Source organism: Trifolium pratense, linkage group LG3, assembly GCF_020283565.1.
Source record: "Trifolium pratense cultivar HEN17-A07 linkage group LG3, ARS_RC_1.1, whole genome shotgun sequence".
NCBI classification, from domain to species: Eukaryota; Viridiplantae; Streptophyta; class Magnoliopsida; order Fabales; family Fabaceae; genus Trifolium; species Trifolium pratense.
This window is the reverse complement of record NC_060061.1, coordinates 42010135-42028365: the sequence shown is the minus strand read 5'-3', so window position 1 is coordinate 42028365 and position 18231 is coordinate 42010135. Positions and strand designations below refer to the sequence as shown.

The window sequence follows — 18231 nt, the reverse complement described above, 5'->3', positions numbered from 1 at the left end:
TGTTACAGATGTCAGACACCGATCAATGGAGTGTCAATGTAAAGGAAAAATTGAGTGTTTTTTGGACACTGATATGAACTATCCGACATGTGTTATATGAGTGTCAAACGAGTGTCGGACACCACGACACGCTTAATCATAAAGATATCCATACTTCATAGATTATAGATTATAATTTAGAATCTCTCGGCATACAAAATTTATGCAATAGAGGTACTTGGAGATTGAGAGGCACCGAAAAAAATATATGCATCAATTGAGATTTAGAGATTTAAAATGAAAAATTTGTTTCGTCCATACCGTCAATTTAGTCTCTGACTATATCATTAGTCAACTTGTCCCACTAATCTACCTACTAAACGTGTCATGTGTTTCAGTCACTTAAGTGACTTATCACATCAGCGTTCACTTAGTTAAAATTGATCTTTTGTAAAATGAGATAAAGATAGGGGACCATAATTGCTATTTTGAAAATTATGGAGCTAAATTTGTTAAACTTAAGAGGCCAAAAATACAATTTAACCTTAAAAATAAAAGTTGATATATTTAAAAATGCTAAAAATATATTTAAACAAAAAATCAGTAGATTTGCCGTCAAAAATAAATCAGTAGTTTTTTTTTTTTTTTTTTGCAATGAAAAAATCAGTAGATTTGTTCTTTGACTAGAAACATGACCAGTACCAACCAATATCCAATCCAATAAAAATAAATAAAAAAAGACGAGAGAAACAGATACCAGAATTAATCAAAGGGTTGAAATCTTCCCAAGTCTCCAAATAATCCAACGGCTGAAATTCAGCGTCGCTTCTTCATCTCCTTCCTCTTCCTCATCCACCATTGTTCCTCTGCAACCCAATTCACAATTTTCAATTTTTCGTTTCTGTGTCTCATAAAAACTCTCTTCGAATGTTACCTTTAGAGTATCATCTTCACTATCGATCTCCCTTAATCCATAACAAACCTTGCCAATTTTCCCGCCTAAATTCTAGGGTTCCTCCTTACCCATGTCGTTTTGTTCCTTCTTCATGTCGTTTTAAATCTCTACCTTCATCCAATTCACGAAGCTTTGGATTTTCGGTCAACAACGACAGACCCACAAGATGGGTTTGTCGTTCTACAAGTGAGACAGATTCAGCAACCGGTTCGAGTTCGGATGAGAAAAAAACCGGGGAGGGTCCGGTTGTTGTTGTTGATGATGATACCGGTTCGACAAGCTCCGGTTCGGACAGGAGGAAGGAGAAACAGAGGAAGGGTGGTTGGTGGCGGTGGAAGTGGCCGGAGTTACGGTGGCAACCGCTGGTTCAGGGACAGGAAACTGGGGTTTTTGTATTGCAATTAGGGTTGATGATTTTTGTTATGAAGTTGATCCTACCCGGAACATCGTTACCCGGGTTGGTTCCTAAGTCTCAAACATCGTTTGTGCCTGTGCCTTATAGTGAGTTTTTGAGTAGAGTTAATAGCAACCAGGTGAGAAAAGTGGAGGTTGATGGGGTTCATGTTATGTTCAAGTTGAAAAGTGGTGTTAGAAATGTTCATGATGGTGAAGTTTCAGGAGATAGTAGTAGTAGTAGTAGGTTGCATGAATCAGAGTCTTTGGTGAAAGGTGTTGCACCAACTAGAAGGATAGTTTATACTACAACAAGGCCAAGTGATATTAGAGCTCCTTATGAAAAGATGTTGGAGAATGAGGTGGTGTTTGGGTCGCCCGATAAACGTTCTGGTGGATTCTTAAACACTGCACTGGTATGGAAGTTGATTGAATTTAGTCCTTATGTTTGAATTTCTGTAAGGTTTAACTAACCTTCAATTAGTTGGTAGTTAAGAATTTGTTGCACTGACCATAACATAATCTGGTATTTCAATTGGTATTTAGTTCCTAGTTTACTACTTTTATGTTTTTTGTAACGGATTATCTTGCATGAGAGTGGAGGTAACTGATTAGGAGAAAGATTAGTAATTTTCACCGACCATAGGTCAAATGCATAGAGTAGATGACTTACATTATTTATTAGGTCAAATGCATCCAGGGATCCTTTAAGCTTCACATTTATAACAGTTAGGTCCTTTAAGTTTTTTAGGTAACAGTTAGGTATTTTAAGTTTTTTAGGTAACAAATAGGTCCTTTACGTTTCTAACTTGTTGCACCGTTATCCTTCTAGTTAACCTCCGTTACCCTTGTTGCACTATGGTTGTTAACGTTGACTTCCACCATGGTGGATATTTTGGTGAAAAAGGCACATATTTGATGAGATTAACTAGAAGAGTAACGATGCAACAAGTTTTTGTAACAGAGGATAACTGGAAGGGTAACAGTGCAACAAGTTAGAAACATGAAACTTAAAGGACCCTCTGATGCATTTGGCCTAATTATTATTGTTTGTTTTGGAAACTTTAGATATAAGTTCATACCTAAGCTGAATTTACTTAGAGTGTGAGGAGATTTATGCTAGAAATGAATATCAAGGGTCTCATTAGTTTGAAAAAGCATTTTCGGTTTCACGTTTAAGAACAAAATATTTTAAAACAGAGTGAAAACAAGGCGATAGATTTGTAATATAAAAGCAAAAACTAAAATATGAGAACATGAAACATTTTCTGAAACCAATCTGACCCCAATCTGCTATAGTTCTAGCTATTTTCTTTCTCTTCTCCGCTTCTTCAGTTTCATGTTTACAGAGGAGGCTGGATATTTGAAGCTTAATTTTTTCATTGTGGCATTTCAGTTGTTGGGAGACACTTTTATGACTCTTGAAGGATTAATAAGAACTATGGTTATTTCTAAGATCGCAATCCTTTCACCAAGTCCTTTAAAAATGTGTTAATGATCCAAATCAATAGCTATTAGAGGTGTAAGACCTTTTTAACAAGTTCTTATTATGAATCGTAAGATACATTACCATTAAAAGTAGGTCATATTTAAGTAAAACACAATTGCAATAACAAAATTGTAAGCTGATATATCTATCATATATGAACCTCAAAATAATTCAATATTCAAGTCATAAAGGAATGACAAAAGAAAAGTGGTTGGTTATGCAAAGTTGAAAACAAAACCGTAGTTGACTACACTAAGTTTAGTTAGTGTTTCATTAGAATGAAATCAATTGATCGGGATTCATTATAGTGAATCGGGGATTGAAAATGAGATTCATGTCCAAATAGATACATACTAGAGATTCATATCGACCAGGTTAATGTATTGTAAGATTCTAACAACCATGATAATACCCCATTTGAAGCTATAAATTCTTGAAGATATGGATACTTTGTTTAAAAGAAGCTAAGTTTTATATAGGCATAATGAAGTTAATATGCATACACCAGGCAGAAACAAAGAGCCTTTTGATTCTTGAAATGTGTTAAATATGCATTGTTGTAGCTGTGAACAGGTTATGTTCACTCTAACTAATACTGCATAATTAATGTAAACTAAATATCAAGCCTTGATTTGTACATTTGATTTAATTTAATGTATCACTGGTTCTTAATATTCACCTTCTTATTGTAATTTGTTATCAATTTCCATGGTTTTCGTGGTAGATACATATATATAACTGTGACATTCTGACTTTCATTCTCAATTTCGCAGATAGCCTTTTTTTGTGCTGCTGGGCTTGCAGGGGTTCTCAGTCGATTACCTATAAACTTTTCTGTGGTGTGACTTTGCATTCTTAACCCTTTTTGATTTATTGGGCCTTCTGATTCAACTCACGTTTCCTAATTTTTTTTTTTTACTAAATGTTCCCTACAATTTTAAAACGATACGTTTTTCTAAATGATTATTGGTTGCTTGCAGCATACTACTGGTCAGCTTCGAAACCGCAAATCAGGCCCTTCCGGTACAAAGTCATCTGAACGAGGTGAAACAGTCACTTTTGCTGACATTGCTGGAGTGGATGAGGCTAAAGAGGAGTTAGAAGAGATTGTGGTAGGCCATTATCTCATCATTTTCAGTGCTTACAATCTGCGGGGTGTTTAAAAGGCTTTTTATTATACAGCTTAGTCATATATTTTCATTTTGAATGGTGATACAGGGAAGTAGTTTTGATTATGCTGATTTTCTCTTGTCAGGAATTTCTTCGAAATCCAGACAGATACACAAGACTCGGCGCTCGTCCTCCTCGCGGTGTTTTATTGGTGAGTTGCGGATAACACTCTGAAGGAATCAAATTTGTGAAATTTGAACTGGTTTATCTTCATTTAACATTCAGCAGAATTTCCTACTGTGTTATATTCATTATCATATTTAAGTAATTTTTTTTTTGACACAATATTTAAGTAATTCTTAAGTTGCAAAAAACTGGACTAATATTTTGTTTGACTAACCTATGTGCATGTCACAGGTAGTTATAACTTATCTGAATAAATCGTTGAACTAATTTTGGTCCTGTTGTTTCGGCATTTTTGAGCTAGTGTATCATGTAATTTGATGAATTTTTGTTTTGGATCAAGTGATAGGTAGTAAATATCGGTTGATTTATGTTACAGGTGGGCCTTCCTGGGACAGGCAAGACTCTACTAGCAAAGGCTGTGGCTGGGGAAGCTGATGTGCCATTTATAAGTTGTTCTGCTAGTGAGTTTGTAGAGTTGTTTGTTGGTATGGGTGCCTCTCGTGTAAGAGATCTCTTTGCAAGGGCAAAGAAGGAAGCTCCATCCATAATATTTATCGACGAGGTATAAAAATGTATTCTCATGTTGCATGTGAATCCTGCATCCCGACTTGTGATTCCGACAACATTGCATGGGATGATCAGAGTTTTTTTTTGTATGCAGATAGATGCTGTAGCTAAAAGTCGTGATGGCAAATTTCGCATGGTCAGCAATGATGAACGAGAACAAACCCTGAATCAGTTACTCACTGTTAGTAGTATTCCTTTGACATTACTCATTCTTTCAAATGTAAAAAAATTAAGAAAAAGACCCTACTGCCCCTATATGAGGCTAAAAAGTTAAAGTTACATTGCAGGAGATGGATGGCTTTGACAGCAACTCTGCAGTGATAGTTCTTGGAGCTACTAATAGGGCAGATGTCTTGGACCCTGCTCTTCGTCGTCCAGGAAGATTTGATCGCGTAGTTATGGTCTGTATCGTATATTAGTACACTGCCTCCTTTATTTTAACTAGTATGCAGACAGACACTAACATTTTTGTCTGCCTGTTCGCTTTTCTCGATAGAAGTTATGGAAGTTACAAAATTTTATGTCATTAATTTAAAAAAATTGAATTATTGTTGTGGATTTTCTGAAAAGAGTTCAAAGTGTGTCCCCTTGGTTTGTGGATGTAGTTTTTCAGAGGGTTGGTTTTGCCATGCATAAAGGTTTAGCGGCGCAGCTTGTTGCCCATTACCTTTCATTCATTCATGTGCTTGTGTGTGTGTGTTTGTGTGTATAAGTGTAAATAAGAAAAAAGACCACTAAAACTTGGAATCCCCTCTATGTGTAGGTATAGAATACTGAATTACTGATATTGAACTATGAATTATTGACTCTGCATATCTGTAACAAACTTGCCAAAAAAATTTACAGGTGGAAGCGCCTGATAGGGTTGGAAGAGAAGCTATCCTTAAAGTTCATGTTTCCAAAAAAGAACTCCCTTTAGCCAAAGATGTTGGCCTTGGTGACATTGCTTCTATGACCACTGGTTTCACCGGGTAATTGAGCTTACTATATTTTTCGCTTGCACTCTCCTTTTCTCTTCGAATACATAGAGATCAGAATTTGATTTGACACAAGTCATTGTTACAGAGCAGATCTTGCAAACCTAGTAAATGAGGCCGCATTACTGGCTGGAAGACAAAGTAAAGCTGTAGTCGAGAAAATTGATTTCATTCATGCTGTAGAAAGATCAATAGCTGTAAGTTATACTCACTGGTATATAATTGACACAAATTGGTCTTTTGTCACTCTTGAATATTTTCTTGTTATAATTGAATATTTTCTGTCAAACAACAAAATAATAAATTAGACTAGTTGTGGTGAATATGAACCGAATTACTTGTTTTAGGGCATAGAGAAGAAGACTGCCAAGTTGCAAGGAATTGAGAAAGCTGTTGTTGCACGACATGAGGCTGGTCATGCTGTAGTAGGTACTGCAGTTGCAAAGCTTCTTCCTGGACAACCACGTGTCGAGGTAAACACATTGAAGATTTTCTATCATTAGCTTCATCAATTTAAAGATGCCACCGCTATTGCAGATATCCGGATTCGGCTTATATTACATGTACAACTACTTGGTTGTTTGAAACGCATTTGCTATGACTACTGGTTTCTATTAAATATTGCTCTTCTTTGGGATTCTTAATTTGTTTGCCTGTTAAAAGAAAGGGAAATGCCAGGGCACTCTTTAAGGATCTTAAATAGTAAGTTTTTATGAAAATGTGTGGAGTCAATGCATTTGAAATTGAAATGTTTAACTTTTTGAATAAAAATAATTTCTTTAAATGGAATCCTTAAAGAGTGTTCCAGGAGGATTCGTTAGCAAAACCCTAAAAGAAAATGTCTTGCTCATCTGCCACATTAAATAGTTTAAGGATGATTCAATGCCTTAATACATTGTATGATTTATGATTCAATGCCTTGATACATTGTACTGTATGTGTTATCAGAAACTAAGTATATTGCCAAGGTCAGGAGGCGCTTTGGGGTTTACTTATACTCCTCCAACAAACGAGGATAGATATTTGCTATTCATTGATGAGTTGCATGGTCGCCTGGTGACTCTTCTTGGAGGACGTGCAGCTGAAGAAGTTGTTTATTCTGGCCGGGTTTCAACTGGTGCACTTGATGACATACGACGGGCAACTGATATGGCATACAAGGCTATAGCTGAATATGGTCTTAATCAGACCATAGGCCCTATGTCAATTTCCACTCTTTCTAGTGGCGGAATTGATGAATCTGGGGGTGCAGCTCCTTGGGGAAAAGATCAGGTGCTGTAGTTAATTAACTATTTTCTTCTTGTTATTCAAATTTTTCCACATGCTGATCTCAGTATGTACATAACAGGGACACCTGGTTGATGTTGTTCAAAGGGAGGTGCAAACATTACTGCAGTCTGCACTGGCTGTTGCACTTTGCATTATCCGAGCAAATCCAACTGTTCTGGAGGGTCTTGGTGCTTATTTGGAAGGTAATTATACTTTGCTATTTTTAATGTTTGGTGATTTAGCTGAATGTTCGCTGGTGATTGCCACACATCAACAATAAATACAGTTATACACAATATATGTAGCACCGACACTTTAGAAACTATGTAGCACTGACACTTTAGACCAAACGTCTGTATGTGTCGATGCCGTGTCTGGTGTTCGTGTCTGTGTCATGTGATTCATACCATACAATATCTTTTGACTTAATTGGTAATAGATATTTTTGGGGTTAAGGATCTGCTATTAAAATTGAAGGGATCATAAATCGATACTTGTTTATGATGTTGAACAACTTCTAACGTTACTTTTCTTCAGAAAAGGAGAAAGTTGAAGGTGAAGAGCTACAGAAGTGGTTAAAATTGGTGGTTGCACCAACAGAACTTGCTCTCTTCATCAAAAGTACACAAGAGTCTCTTTTCCCATTGCAAGAGTCTCTTCTCCCATTGGAGACACGTTCGTGACAGTTAAAAGAGTTGTTGAATATGGTAGCAGCGTGTGGAGTGTAACTTAGCGTACAACTTTTTTCGTCACCTAGCTAAAGCCAGTGAAGTTATATCCCAAATACCAATAGCATGAGTCCACCTTTCCTTGTACATTTTTGTAAGGTAAATTTTGGCATCTTTTTTACCATGTAGTCATCAAGTTATTTATGTTATAACTCAATTCACACAACCAAAGACACAGGGAACTGGAAATAAACATAGATATATAAATCAATTGGTCTGTCTTCAAAATTTTCTTTAGTCTTAAACTGCATTCATACATGCTATTGATGTTAACATATAACATGGACTGGCTGCTATTGTAATTGTTACATAATATTATTCATTATTGTATACAGTTTGATTATGTGAAATATATTGGACTCTTCTGTTTATGTGAAAATGTATTGATTAGTTTGTTTACAAATGGTGATCTCCATCCTTTAATTATTATTAAGATACTATTAGGGCCCGTTTGGTGCACAGGATAAGAGACAGGATATGATAACTGTATCATATCCTGCCGCAATCCAGTGTTTGGTGATACAGCAGGATATGATAAGTTAATCCTGAAGCTTATCATATCCTGTCTCTCTAGTTATAATTCTTATCTGAATTTGAGCTGGGTTACCAGCAGGATAGGATAAGAAGAAAAAAAAAATTACTGATTTATTTTATAAAATATATTTTAAAATACATAAAATAAAATTAATAAAATATAAATAATAAAATAATTAATTTTTAAATATATATGTGATTTTCTCACAGGGATAATTTTGTAATTTATATATTCTAAAAAATCAAAATTTTACTAAAATTACAATATTTTAAAGTAAAATGATTATTAAAAAATTGACAAATAGGGATATTAACTTAAATTTTATAAAAAATTAAATATAATTCTTTTGCAATAGTAGTTTTATTATTTACGTATGAGATATATCATATATTTATTTGGCTTATCTAACATGTATATATTATTGAGTTATTTATTTGATCATGATTCATATAAAAAATTAAACTTGATTATTTTTTCATGATTTTTATTTTAAATTATATAAAGTTATTTGATTAATTATTTATATTTTTTATTTATAAAATTCAAAGTATAACAAAATAATTTTTAAAAAATAATAATTGTTTTACAAGAGTAATTTTGTCAATTAAATATGTTATATATCTTATCATATTATTATGAGAAAGTATGTATTAAAAACAAAATATAATAGTTATCATGTTTGTTATCCTGTGTGCACCAAATAGAGCTGTCAAAATGGGCTAGCCCGAATGGGCCGGCCCGCCAAGCCCGATTTTTTCCCGGGCTCGGGCCTTGAAAATCCTAGCCCGAATTATTTCCGGGCTTTTTAGCCCGGCCCGACAAAGCCCGATTAAAATATGGGCTAGCCCGAATGGGCCGCGGGCGGCCCGCAAGCTCGAAAAATTTAAATTAAAAATAAAATAAAATATAAATATAAATAATTTGTTTCGGATGATTTGAAATTAGTTTGTAATATAAATTATAAAATGCCGTCCGCTACTTCTACTTAAGTAGCGGGAGTAAAAATAGGGCACCCAAGAAACTCGTAGGTAGCGGATGAGTAAAAATAGGACGCGCGAGAAACTCGTACGTAGGGGATGAATAAAAATAGGGCGCGCGAGAAACTCGTACGTAGCGGATGAGTAAAAATAGGGCGCGCGAGAAAGTCGTAGGTAGCGGATGAGTAAAAGTATGACGCGCGAGAAACTCGAAAGTAGCGGATGCGTAAAAATAGGGCGCGAGAAACTCGTAGGTAGAGGATGAGTAAAAATAGGGCGCGCGAGAAACTCGTACATAGTGGATGAATAAAAATAGGGCGCGCGAGAAACTCGTAGTAGCGAATGAGTAAAAATAGGGCGCGCGAGAAAGTTCTAGGTAGCGGATGAGTAAAAATATGACGCGCGAGAAACTCGTAAGTAGCGGATTCGTAAAAATAGGGCGTGAGAAACTCGTAGGTAGTGGATGAGTAAAAATAGGGCGCGCGAGAAACTCGTAGATAGGGGATGAGTAAAAATACGGCGCGCGCGAATTATATAATATTTATAGCGGATGAGTAAAAAATAGGATGCGCGAGAATTATTAATGTTATTTATATAGTTGAGTTTGAGCACTAAAAGTAAAAAAAAAAATAAAAAAAGATAAACCGGGCCGCCCGAAAGCCCGACTACCCGTACCGGGCCGGGCTCGGGCACTAATTTTGGTAGCCCGTTTTTTATCCGGGCTTTTTAGCCCGGCCCGACGAAGCCCGAAGCCCGACCGGGCCGGCCCGAAATTGGCCGGGCCGCCCGTTTTGACAGCTCTAGCACCAAACATATGATATGATAACTGAGTATAACTGTTATCCTGTTGTTATCCTATCCTTATCCTGTTTTATATCCTATCCTGTCACTATGCTATCCTGCGCACCAAATGGGCTGTTAAAGATATTATAAAACAGGCCTATAAAGTTGAGGTATCGTCATCAGATGGTGAGGTTTCTTGTCCATTTGTGAGGGCGTTGAGTGATTGATGATGATGATTTTGTCCATTTTCTATTGACAAAGAATTTTAAAGGAAAACTAAAATATCTTTGCTCACTAAATGCAACTTTTATGTATGACCTCTTTATTTGCTAAAAAGAACAATAATGCAAAATGCTTTTGGTGGACCATCTTCTCTTGTGGTTGAATTTCCTGGAGGATGTCATATTCATGTCGCTAATTGTCGTGATTTTATATCTTTTCACTGTTCAAAAAAGTTTGATATCAAATCCAAAGTTGCCTATAAAAACGCAATATAAGGCCAATTTTATGGTGGACAGGTGAGAGGATGTTTGTATGATGTATAAATTTGTTTTTACTATTGGATAAATAAGTTTTACCGATAAATTGAATGTGTTATGTTGTGACTTATTGGTTTAATAGTGTAGAAATTAACTCATTCGCAAGAGTTAAAGATCGGACATGTGACCATTTGTTTAAGGGGTTCAAGTTTCTTTTACCGATTAAACCAATTTATTGTTTATTGATGAAATACTGATTTACTTATTTCATATTAGAAAAAAGTCATAATAATATAATGATAATATGATGGGCATCATCATCATCATTATTAAGATCCTGCTTCACCGGGTTGGAAATGAATTGACTTGTTTATGAACCACAAAGCAAAGACATTGTCCAACAAGACTTATAGTGACAGAACTTCTTTTTGTGCCCCCGGCTTTTCTCGTGTGCTTTGGGAAATTCTAAAGATATTCTCCTCGCTCGCTATTTAAGTAGCAGGTGCTAAAAGAGGCACACAATACGTTATTAAGTAGCGAACCTTATAAAATCTAATATTTTTGTCCTCTTAGTCTTCATCCACCCCTATCAAAATAATTTTATAAGGTTCGCTAGTTAAACTTAAGTAGCGAACTGTATATTCCAGATTTTGCACCCTTCAACACTAGTTAGTTATCTTGCGAAAGAGATATTTTAGAAAATCTAGGGAGCGCTTGGGAAGTTCAGGAGACATGAAAAAGAAGTTCTCTTATAGTGATTCGGAATCTTCAATTATATATATATATATATATATATATATATATATATATATATACACCAAGGTAAGGATAGATATACCAATTATGTTGTCACTCCTATCCTTTCACGTCTTCCACCTATAGCTCATATTATTATTATTAATATAAGAAAATTAAGATTAAATGTATACAATTAAAATCCATAAACCGTTGATTTTGATGGGTCTCAATAACATATCAAATAATTTTTCGATTTCTTTTAAAAAAATCATGAATGATTTTGTAAAATTTGTATTATTTATAATAATATTCGCAAGTGGTGCATGGTGCAAGAAATGACAAGCTCTTGCACCCTAGAACTCGCCGCAAATATGATATAATATTTGAAGTAAATTTTACTATAAGAATCCCCGTAAATATAGCTCAATTGGTAGATATTACAATATGCAAAGACCGAGATTAAATATAAAATTTTTCACTTATTCACTTTAAGGGACAAAATTCTCACTAATTTTTTTTTTTTGACATTAAATTCTCGCTGGACTACTTGTCATAAAAAATATCACTAATAATATAAATATTCCTACACATAGATATATTTTGTCCACAAAGATAGCTCAGGTGGTAGTTACTAGAGACATTATTAAAGGGACATAAGTTTGAATCCTGAATTTCTCACTTCTTTACACTTAAATTTCATTTTATTTGCAAAAGTTAAGCTCTAGACAGAACAATACATGACATAACAACACTGAACAAATGTTTGATGTATTGAACAAATTTGTCCTGTAGGATGTTTGCTAAAAAAATGTTGTCCTCTGAATTAGCAAGGGACAAAAATTTTAGTTTTTGTCCAATCTATTGACCGTTAGTTAGTTCCATCCTAAAAACCGTTTTAAAATAAAACACAATATAACTTAAATTGTACTATTCAACTCTTATTTTTAGCCGTAGTTTTATAGTATGTGAATTTAGCTAGTAAAAAAAAAAAAAATTCTAGTACTTACCCTTTGAGGACTAATGAATGAATACAAATTTTGGAGTGAAAATATCTTGAAAGGCAAAAAATGAATCACGAGAATTACGTATGTCCTATTGTCTTGTGCCACTTTTTATGTCCCCCTCTCTCTGTCCTATATAAAACACAACACTCACCAACGTTAGTGTTGAACCGTTCACTCACTCAATATCAGTGCCATTTCATTGCTCTCTTCAGATAAGACCAATCCTTTAATCTTCTTCTTCTTCAGGTCCCCTCTCTCTCTCTCTCTCTCACACCATTTCATCATTTTCATCTAATATGTGATCATGTTTTATTGCTTGTGAAATTTTATGTGTCTTTAATTTGTTTGTTTTCACAATCTTATTCTTCGTTTTTGAATGCATTGGATTAAGGACAAAGTAAGATAACATGTAAAAGATCGTCTCGTTTTAATTGATTTAGACATGCACATAGAAAGCTTATAAATTAAATTGCGTAATTCAATAATTAGAGTACCAATGAATAAGAGAAAATAAGCAAAACCATGACCATCAAGTGGATTTTAGATTTGTTGTGAGTTTGACAAATTCACGGTGAAACCGTAATTTTATATAAGCTCAAAATTATGAAAACGGACCATGATTCTGCCAAACTGACGTCAATTCGAATATAATCTAAATTTAATGGATTTAATTATAATAGGATATTTTGTTGGTGTAAAATTTTGTAGTTTATTCTAGTTAATGAGGGCATTTTTTTTTTAATTTAATTAATTTTTTTAAAAAAATGAGGTTTTTTTGTTAATATTTGCATCTCAATATGGCTTGTTTGATTATCATAATATCATTTATGTAAAAGGGGTATGGAAGATATTGTTTGAAAGTATCTGCTTTTGTCTTGTTGTGCTTTTCTGAGATGGAGGAATCTTCACTCAAGCACTAGTGAATTTTTATCTGGGTAGTTTTTGTTTTTTTATTTAGTTATAAAGAAGTGTTAGTTTTTTGATCTTTCAAGAAACATAATTGTGAACCGGAACAATTGTCATTTTGTTATATGTAGAAACCTATGTAACTTCATATTGAAGGTGTGTCTGGCGTTTGACACACCGATACATATATATGGTTACATTTAATTGTTCCAATCTCTCAAATTATTATTGATGTTGATGTGTCAGTATCGTGTTGGTATTAGTGTTTCATAGGTAGAAAATAATGTTTCCATTCTCGACTTTAAGAGTTTGGATAAATCTGATGAAAAGTGAAAACCATTGTTAGGATTTTTTATAATTTTTTATCAAGAGCACAAAGTTGATTTGCTAACTAATTGTGAACTCTAGAGTTTGTATTTGAAGTTTTTTTTGAACAAAGTTTGTATTTGAAGTTAATTTGACATGCATGACTATTGTGAAACAACTAAAAATTTGTTTTCAAAAACTTGAATTTTTGTAGTTCTGCGCTGAGATGGCGTCGGTGCATGCTAATGTGACATCAGTTGTTTGCAAGAATGGAAACCATGCTTCTCAATCAAAGTTCCCGAATTCTACATTCTTGCCTCGGTTTGACGTTGTTGGCCGTTCTTCAAATGTTTGGAAGAAGGAACTAGTTCCATCTTCCATGGCTTTAGTACCTAGAGCAACCTTGACATTTGATCCTCCAACAACTAATGCAAACAAAACCAAACAAACGAAGCACACGATTGATCCTGCTTCTCCTGATTTTCTTCCTCTTCCTTCCTTCGAACAGTGCTTTCCAAAGAGCACTAAAGAAATCAGGTATACCTTGTTTTCTTTAAATACATACATACGTTGATTACAAATTGTTCGGCTTTCCATGCCTTTTGTTACCAAACTTGCTATGCGTCCGGTGTAATATATCATCATGTCTACAGGGAAGTCATTCATGAAGAAAGTGGTCATGTGCTCAAAGTTCCATTTCGACGAGTTCATTTGTCTGGTGATGAATCGCACTTTGATAATTATGACACCAGCGGTCCCCAAAATATAAGTCCAAGGATAGGTATAAAAATCAAGTTTTTTTATTCGCCGTGCCATTTCTTTAACCATATATCTTGAGTCTGTGTTACGTTTTTTGTGACGAATATTAGACTAATAAAAACAGGTTTTATATTGTATACTTACACTAATTCTTCAGAAAATTGCATTAATCTAATTGTTTTGTTTTCATGGATTTGATAATTAGGACTACCAAAGTTGCGCCAAGAGTGGATTGATAGGAGAGAAAAAACAAGTCCTCCAAGATTCACTCAGATGTACTATGCTAAGCAGGGAATCATTACTGAGGAGATGCTTTATTGCGCCACTCGTGAGAAGCTCAGCCCAGAGTTTGTGAGGTCAGAAGTTGCTCGAGGACGAGCCATCATTCCTTCCAACAAGAAGCACTTGGAGTTAGAGCCAACAATAGTCGGAAGAAACTTTTTGGTGAAAGTAAATGCAAACATTGGAAATTCTGCAGTTGTAAGCTCTATAGAAGAGGAAGTTTACAAGGTTCAATGGGCAACTATGTGGGGAGCTGATACAGTTATGGATCTCTCAACCGGTCGCCACATCCACGAAACTCGAGAGTGGATCTTACGCAACTCTGCTGTGCCGGTTGGGACTGTACCTATTTATCAAGCACTTGAGAAAGTTAATGGAATTGCGGAAGATCTTAACTGGGAGGTTTTCAGGGAGACATTGATTGAACAAGCTGAACAAGGTGTAGATTACTTCACCATTCATGCAGGAGTACTTCTTAGGTATATTCCTTTAACTGCGAAGCGCATGACGGGAATAGTTTCTAGAGGAGGATCGATTCATGCAAAGTGGTGCTTAGCTTATCACAAAGAGAATTTTGCTTATGAGCACTGGGATGACATACTCGACATCTGCAATCAGTATGATGTGGCACTATCCATTGGTGATGGTTTAAGACCTGGATCCATTTATGATGCAAATGACACAGCTCAATTTGCCGAGCTTTTGACACAAGGTGAACTCACTCGTAGAGCATGGGAAAAGGATGTACAGGTGATACATATTACTCCCTCCATTTGTGCCTTTTTAATTGTCGCTTTTTTAGAAAAGTTTCTTCATATTAACTTGTCGTTTCCAAAGTTCAATGCAACATTAACTATTGTTTTATCAATAATACGCTTAACTGTTTATTGCACAGAGAAATGTATGGACTGCGTTAATTAAGTGTTAATCATATAAGTGCTTATATATAAGCTATTACTATAACAGGATAAAATAAAGTCAAACTATTTTCATGTAAGTTATAAGACATGTCGTAAGCTGCTCCCTCAAACTCTCTTAAATAGTCTCACAGGTACTTATATTAGTAGATGAACTCAAATAAGTCATTCCAAGTATGCCTTTGTTAATATGATATTAGACTATCATCAGCTGATGTGTTGTTTACCATCGATAATACATTTCTGGATACCATGAGTGCTTTTTGTTTACTTTGAGTTGCTTTGCAGGTGATGAATGAAGGACCTGGACATGTTCCAATGCACAAGATTCCTGAAAACATGCAAAAACAGCTAGAATGGTGTAATGAAGCGCCTTTCTACACTCTCGGTCCTTTAACAACTGATATTGCCCCTGGTTACGATCACATCACCTCGGCTATTGGTGCTGCTAACATTGGTGCACTTGGTACAGCTCTTCTCTGTTATGTGACTCCAAAAGAACATCTCGGACTTCCAAACCGAGATGATGTGAAGGCTGGAGTTATAGCTTACAAGATAGCTGCTCATGCTGCCGATTTAGCCAAACAACATCCTCACGCTCAAGCCTGGGATGATGCCTTAAGCAAGGCAAGATTTGAGTTTCGATGGATGGATCAGTTTGCTTTGTCATTGGATCCAATGACTGCCATGTCCTTCCACGATGAAACACTGCCAGCAGAAGGTGCAAAGGTGGCTCATTTCTGCTCGATGTGCGGCCCTAAATTCTGTTCTATGAAGATAACCGAGGATGTGAGAAAGTATGCTGAGAAACATGGGTATGGGGATGTTGAGGAAGCTTTGAAGGAGGGGATGAATGCTATGAGTGCAGAATTTCTAGCTGCAAAGAAAACTATCAGTGGAGAACAACACGGTGAAGCTGGTGGAGAGATTTACTTGCCAGAATCTTACGTAAGCTCTAAGGAAGGGTAAGTCTTCCTTTATTGTATAATGTTTTTTATAAGCTTTGCATCTTCACTTAATATAGATTAAAAAGAAAACTTGGGAATCAAGTATATAAAGATTAAATGATTTTATTCAATATTTTTTTGCAGGGCTATATAAATCGAGCAAATCGTATGAGAGAACTGGGGGCTATCTACAAAACTGGCCAGCGAGGACAGTGAAGTATTTGCGAGCAATAGGATAATACAAACTTTAGTTTGTGAACATTTAAGAACTCCATCTTTATTTTTCTTTTGTTGTGTTATCCAATCTCATCAATAAATTGCATTAGTACGTTCATGTTTGGTACCTTTTTTTATCTTATCGGCTGTTATTAACTCCCGAGATGCACCAGGGGTGCCTGTATCTGCCTAGCATGCTAGCAGTTCAGGCTGAGACAGTCCCTTCGAACCTGATCAGGGTGATGCCTGCGTAGGGAGCGTGCATTATTTTTTTTATTTCTGCAGGAAATATGCGTTATATACTTAGTTGCGGAATCAGCTACAGCATGTTGTTCATGCCGGTTGCGGAAGCGGCTACAGCATGTTGTTCATGCCGATTGTTCACAGTTGGAAAGTAGCTGACTGGAAGAATACTACATGATCTGAATTATTAGTTTCCTATTGTTAATATATAGAATGAACTTATAAAGGTCTTATAATACATCATAAAGTATACTAATCCTCACATAATCATGTCTTTTATGAAAGATGAAGTTTTCACCGATGAATCTGTGCGACTGCAAGTACACAGATCATCTTAATCCTGCATGTCAAACAAAATATAGCTCACATTGTCTTTCTGGTTAAAAGATAAGAGTATTATATCTCAAATCGTTAGAGGTTTCAGAGTCCTGCATCTTGGATCCTCTGCAACCGTCTCATTAAATCCGATCATGAGGATTAGTATACTTTGTGAGCCATTGTTTGCCCCCAACTTGCTGGAGGGTGAATGATTGGATTCTGAGTCAGAATAAAGATGGTTCACAGGTTACCAAGAATTCAATGGGAATCTTCCCAATATGGCACAAGTTAATTTCTTGTACTAATCATGCATTTTTCATTTCAATTTCAATGCAAATTATAAAATCCAGGTGAATTCTAAGGTGGACCACCTTTATAAGTGGTTACTCATTAGAGTATCTCACTTAAAAATCACCTGAAATTCTAACGACGGTTGACAATACTCTTTAGAAGTAAAAACTCATGACTCTCCTTGTCTGTAAGGCTAAGATGATGATCTGATTGATGTCGGTTCAATGCAAGCTACATATTTGTTTTTCATTATTTTAATTGAACTGATATCAATTAAGTACTTATCTTAACCGTGAAAATGAGAAGGACCGTTAACAAGAGACGTTTGTTGTTGATGAAGCTTTGAACATTTTTAAGTATTGGTCCACATTAGAATTTGCCATAAAATAATATCACAAGAGTTTTACCTATGTTATCTAAGGTAAATTTCCCAAACAGGAAACTCAATTAGTGAGTTAAAAGTACTAATAAGGAGATTTAGACTTCAAACACAGAATACTAATAAAATCTTCCCAACCATTTCAACCACCCAATCTTTTATTTGCTGCCACAACATTTATAAAATTGAAGGGTTTTCCTCTTTTGATTTGTCCAAATTCTGGGGCAGCAGGAAAGTTTAGAAAACCAAAATCCTCTAAAATGGATATGTCTTTGCCTAAGTAAAGTATCATGAAAGTGAACAAGTTTCTCTTCTCATTTATGTTTTCTTTTCACCCATTACACATTCCTCTTTTCTCACCATCCTTAACCAACCTTTTTGGCACTAGTTTTTGTACCTTCTACACACCTCTTTCATCACGCGTGCGCGCACACACATAGTTGTTTCCTTAAAAAGGTTTATACAATCTCTCAACCATGAAAATGTTTCATTGCATAG

General features: G+C 35.3%; 1 protein-coding gene across 4 annotated transcripts; it reads left to right on the top strand.

Moving 5' to 3' along the window:
- Positions 1-632: 632 nt before the first annotated feature.
- On the top strand, positions 633-16620 carry LOC123914087 (phosphomethylpyrimidine synthase, chloroplastic). Of its 4 annotated transcripts, XM_045965081.1 has the most exons (14): positions 749-1743; positions 3590-3655; positions 3797-3928; positions 4072-4137; positions 4489-4674; positions 4774-4860; positions 4967-5080; positions 5526-5650; positions 5745-5853; positions 13608-13918; positions 14035-14162; positions 14346-15172; positions 15628-16304; positions 16431-16620. In XM_045965081.1, the coding sequence occupies exons 1-14, from the start codon at positions 907-909 to the stop codon at positions 16438-16440; spliced, it is 3675 nt and encodes a 1224-aa protein (XP_045821037.1). In that variant the 5' UTR covers positions 749-906; the 3' UTR covers positions 16441-16620. The 4 variants fall into 4 exon arrangements, with proteins under 4 accessions (XP_045821034.1, XP_045821037.1, XP_045821035.1 ...); XM_045965078.1 differs by lacking the exons at positions 13608-13918; positions 14035-14162; positions 14346-15172; positions 15628-16304; positions 16431-16620 and adding exons at positions 6004-6129; positions 6605-6928; positions 7005-7128; positions 7463-8024 and having other exon boundaries at positions 633-1743; XM_045965079.1 differs by lacking the exons at positions 749-1743; positions 3590-3655; positions 3797-3928; ... (4 more) ...; positions 5526-5650; positions 5745-5853 and adding an exon at positions 12196-12415 and having other exon boundaries at positions 13596-13918.
- Positions 16621-18231: the final 1611 nt, after the last annotated feature.

Coding starts and splice junctions, on each gene's coding strand:
- LOC123914087 (XM_045965081.1), top strand. CDS start 907: ATGTTACCTTTAGAGTATCATCTTCACTATCGATCTCCCTTAATCCAT. Junction 3,929..4,071: donor AGGAGTTAGAAGAGATTGTG/GTAGGCCATTAT, acceptor TTCTCTTGTCAG/GAATTTCTTCGAAATCCAGA. Junction 13,919..14,034: donor AAGAGCACTAAAGAAATCAG/GTATACCTTGTT, acceptor TCATGTCTACAG/GGAAGTCATTCATGAAGAAA.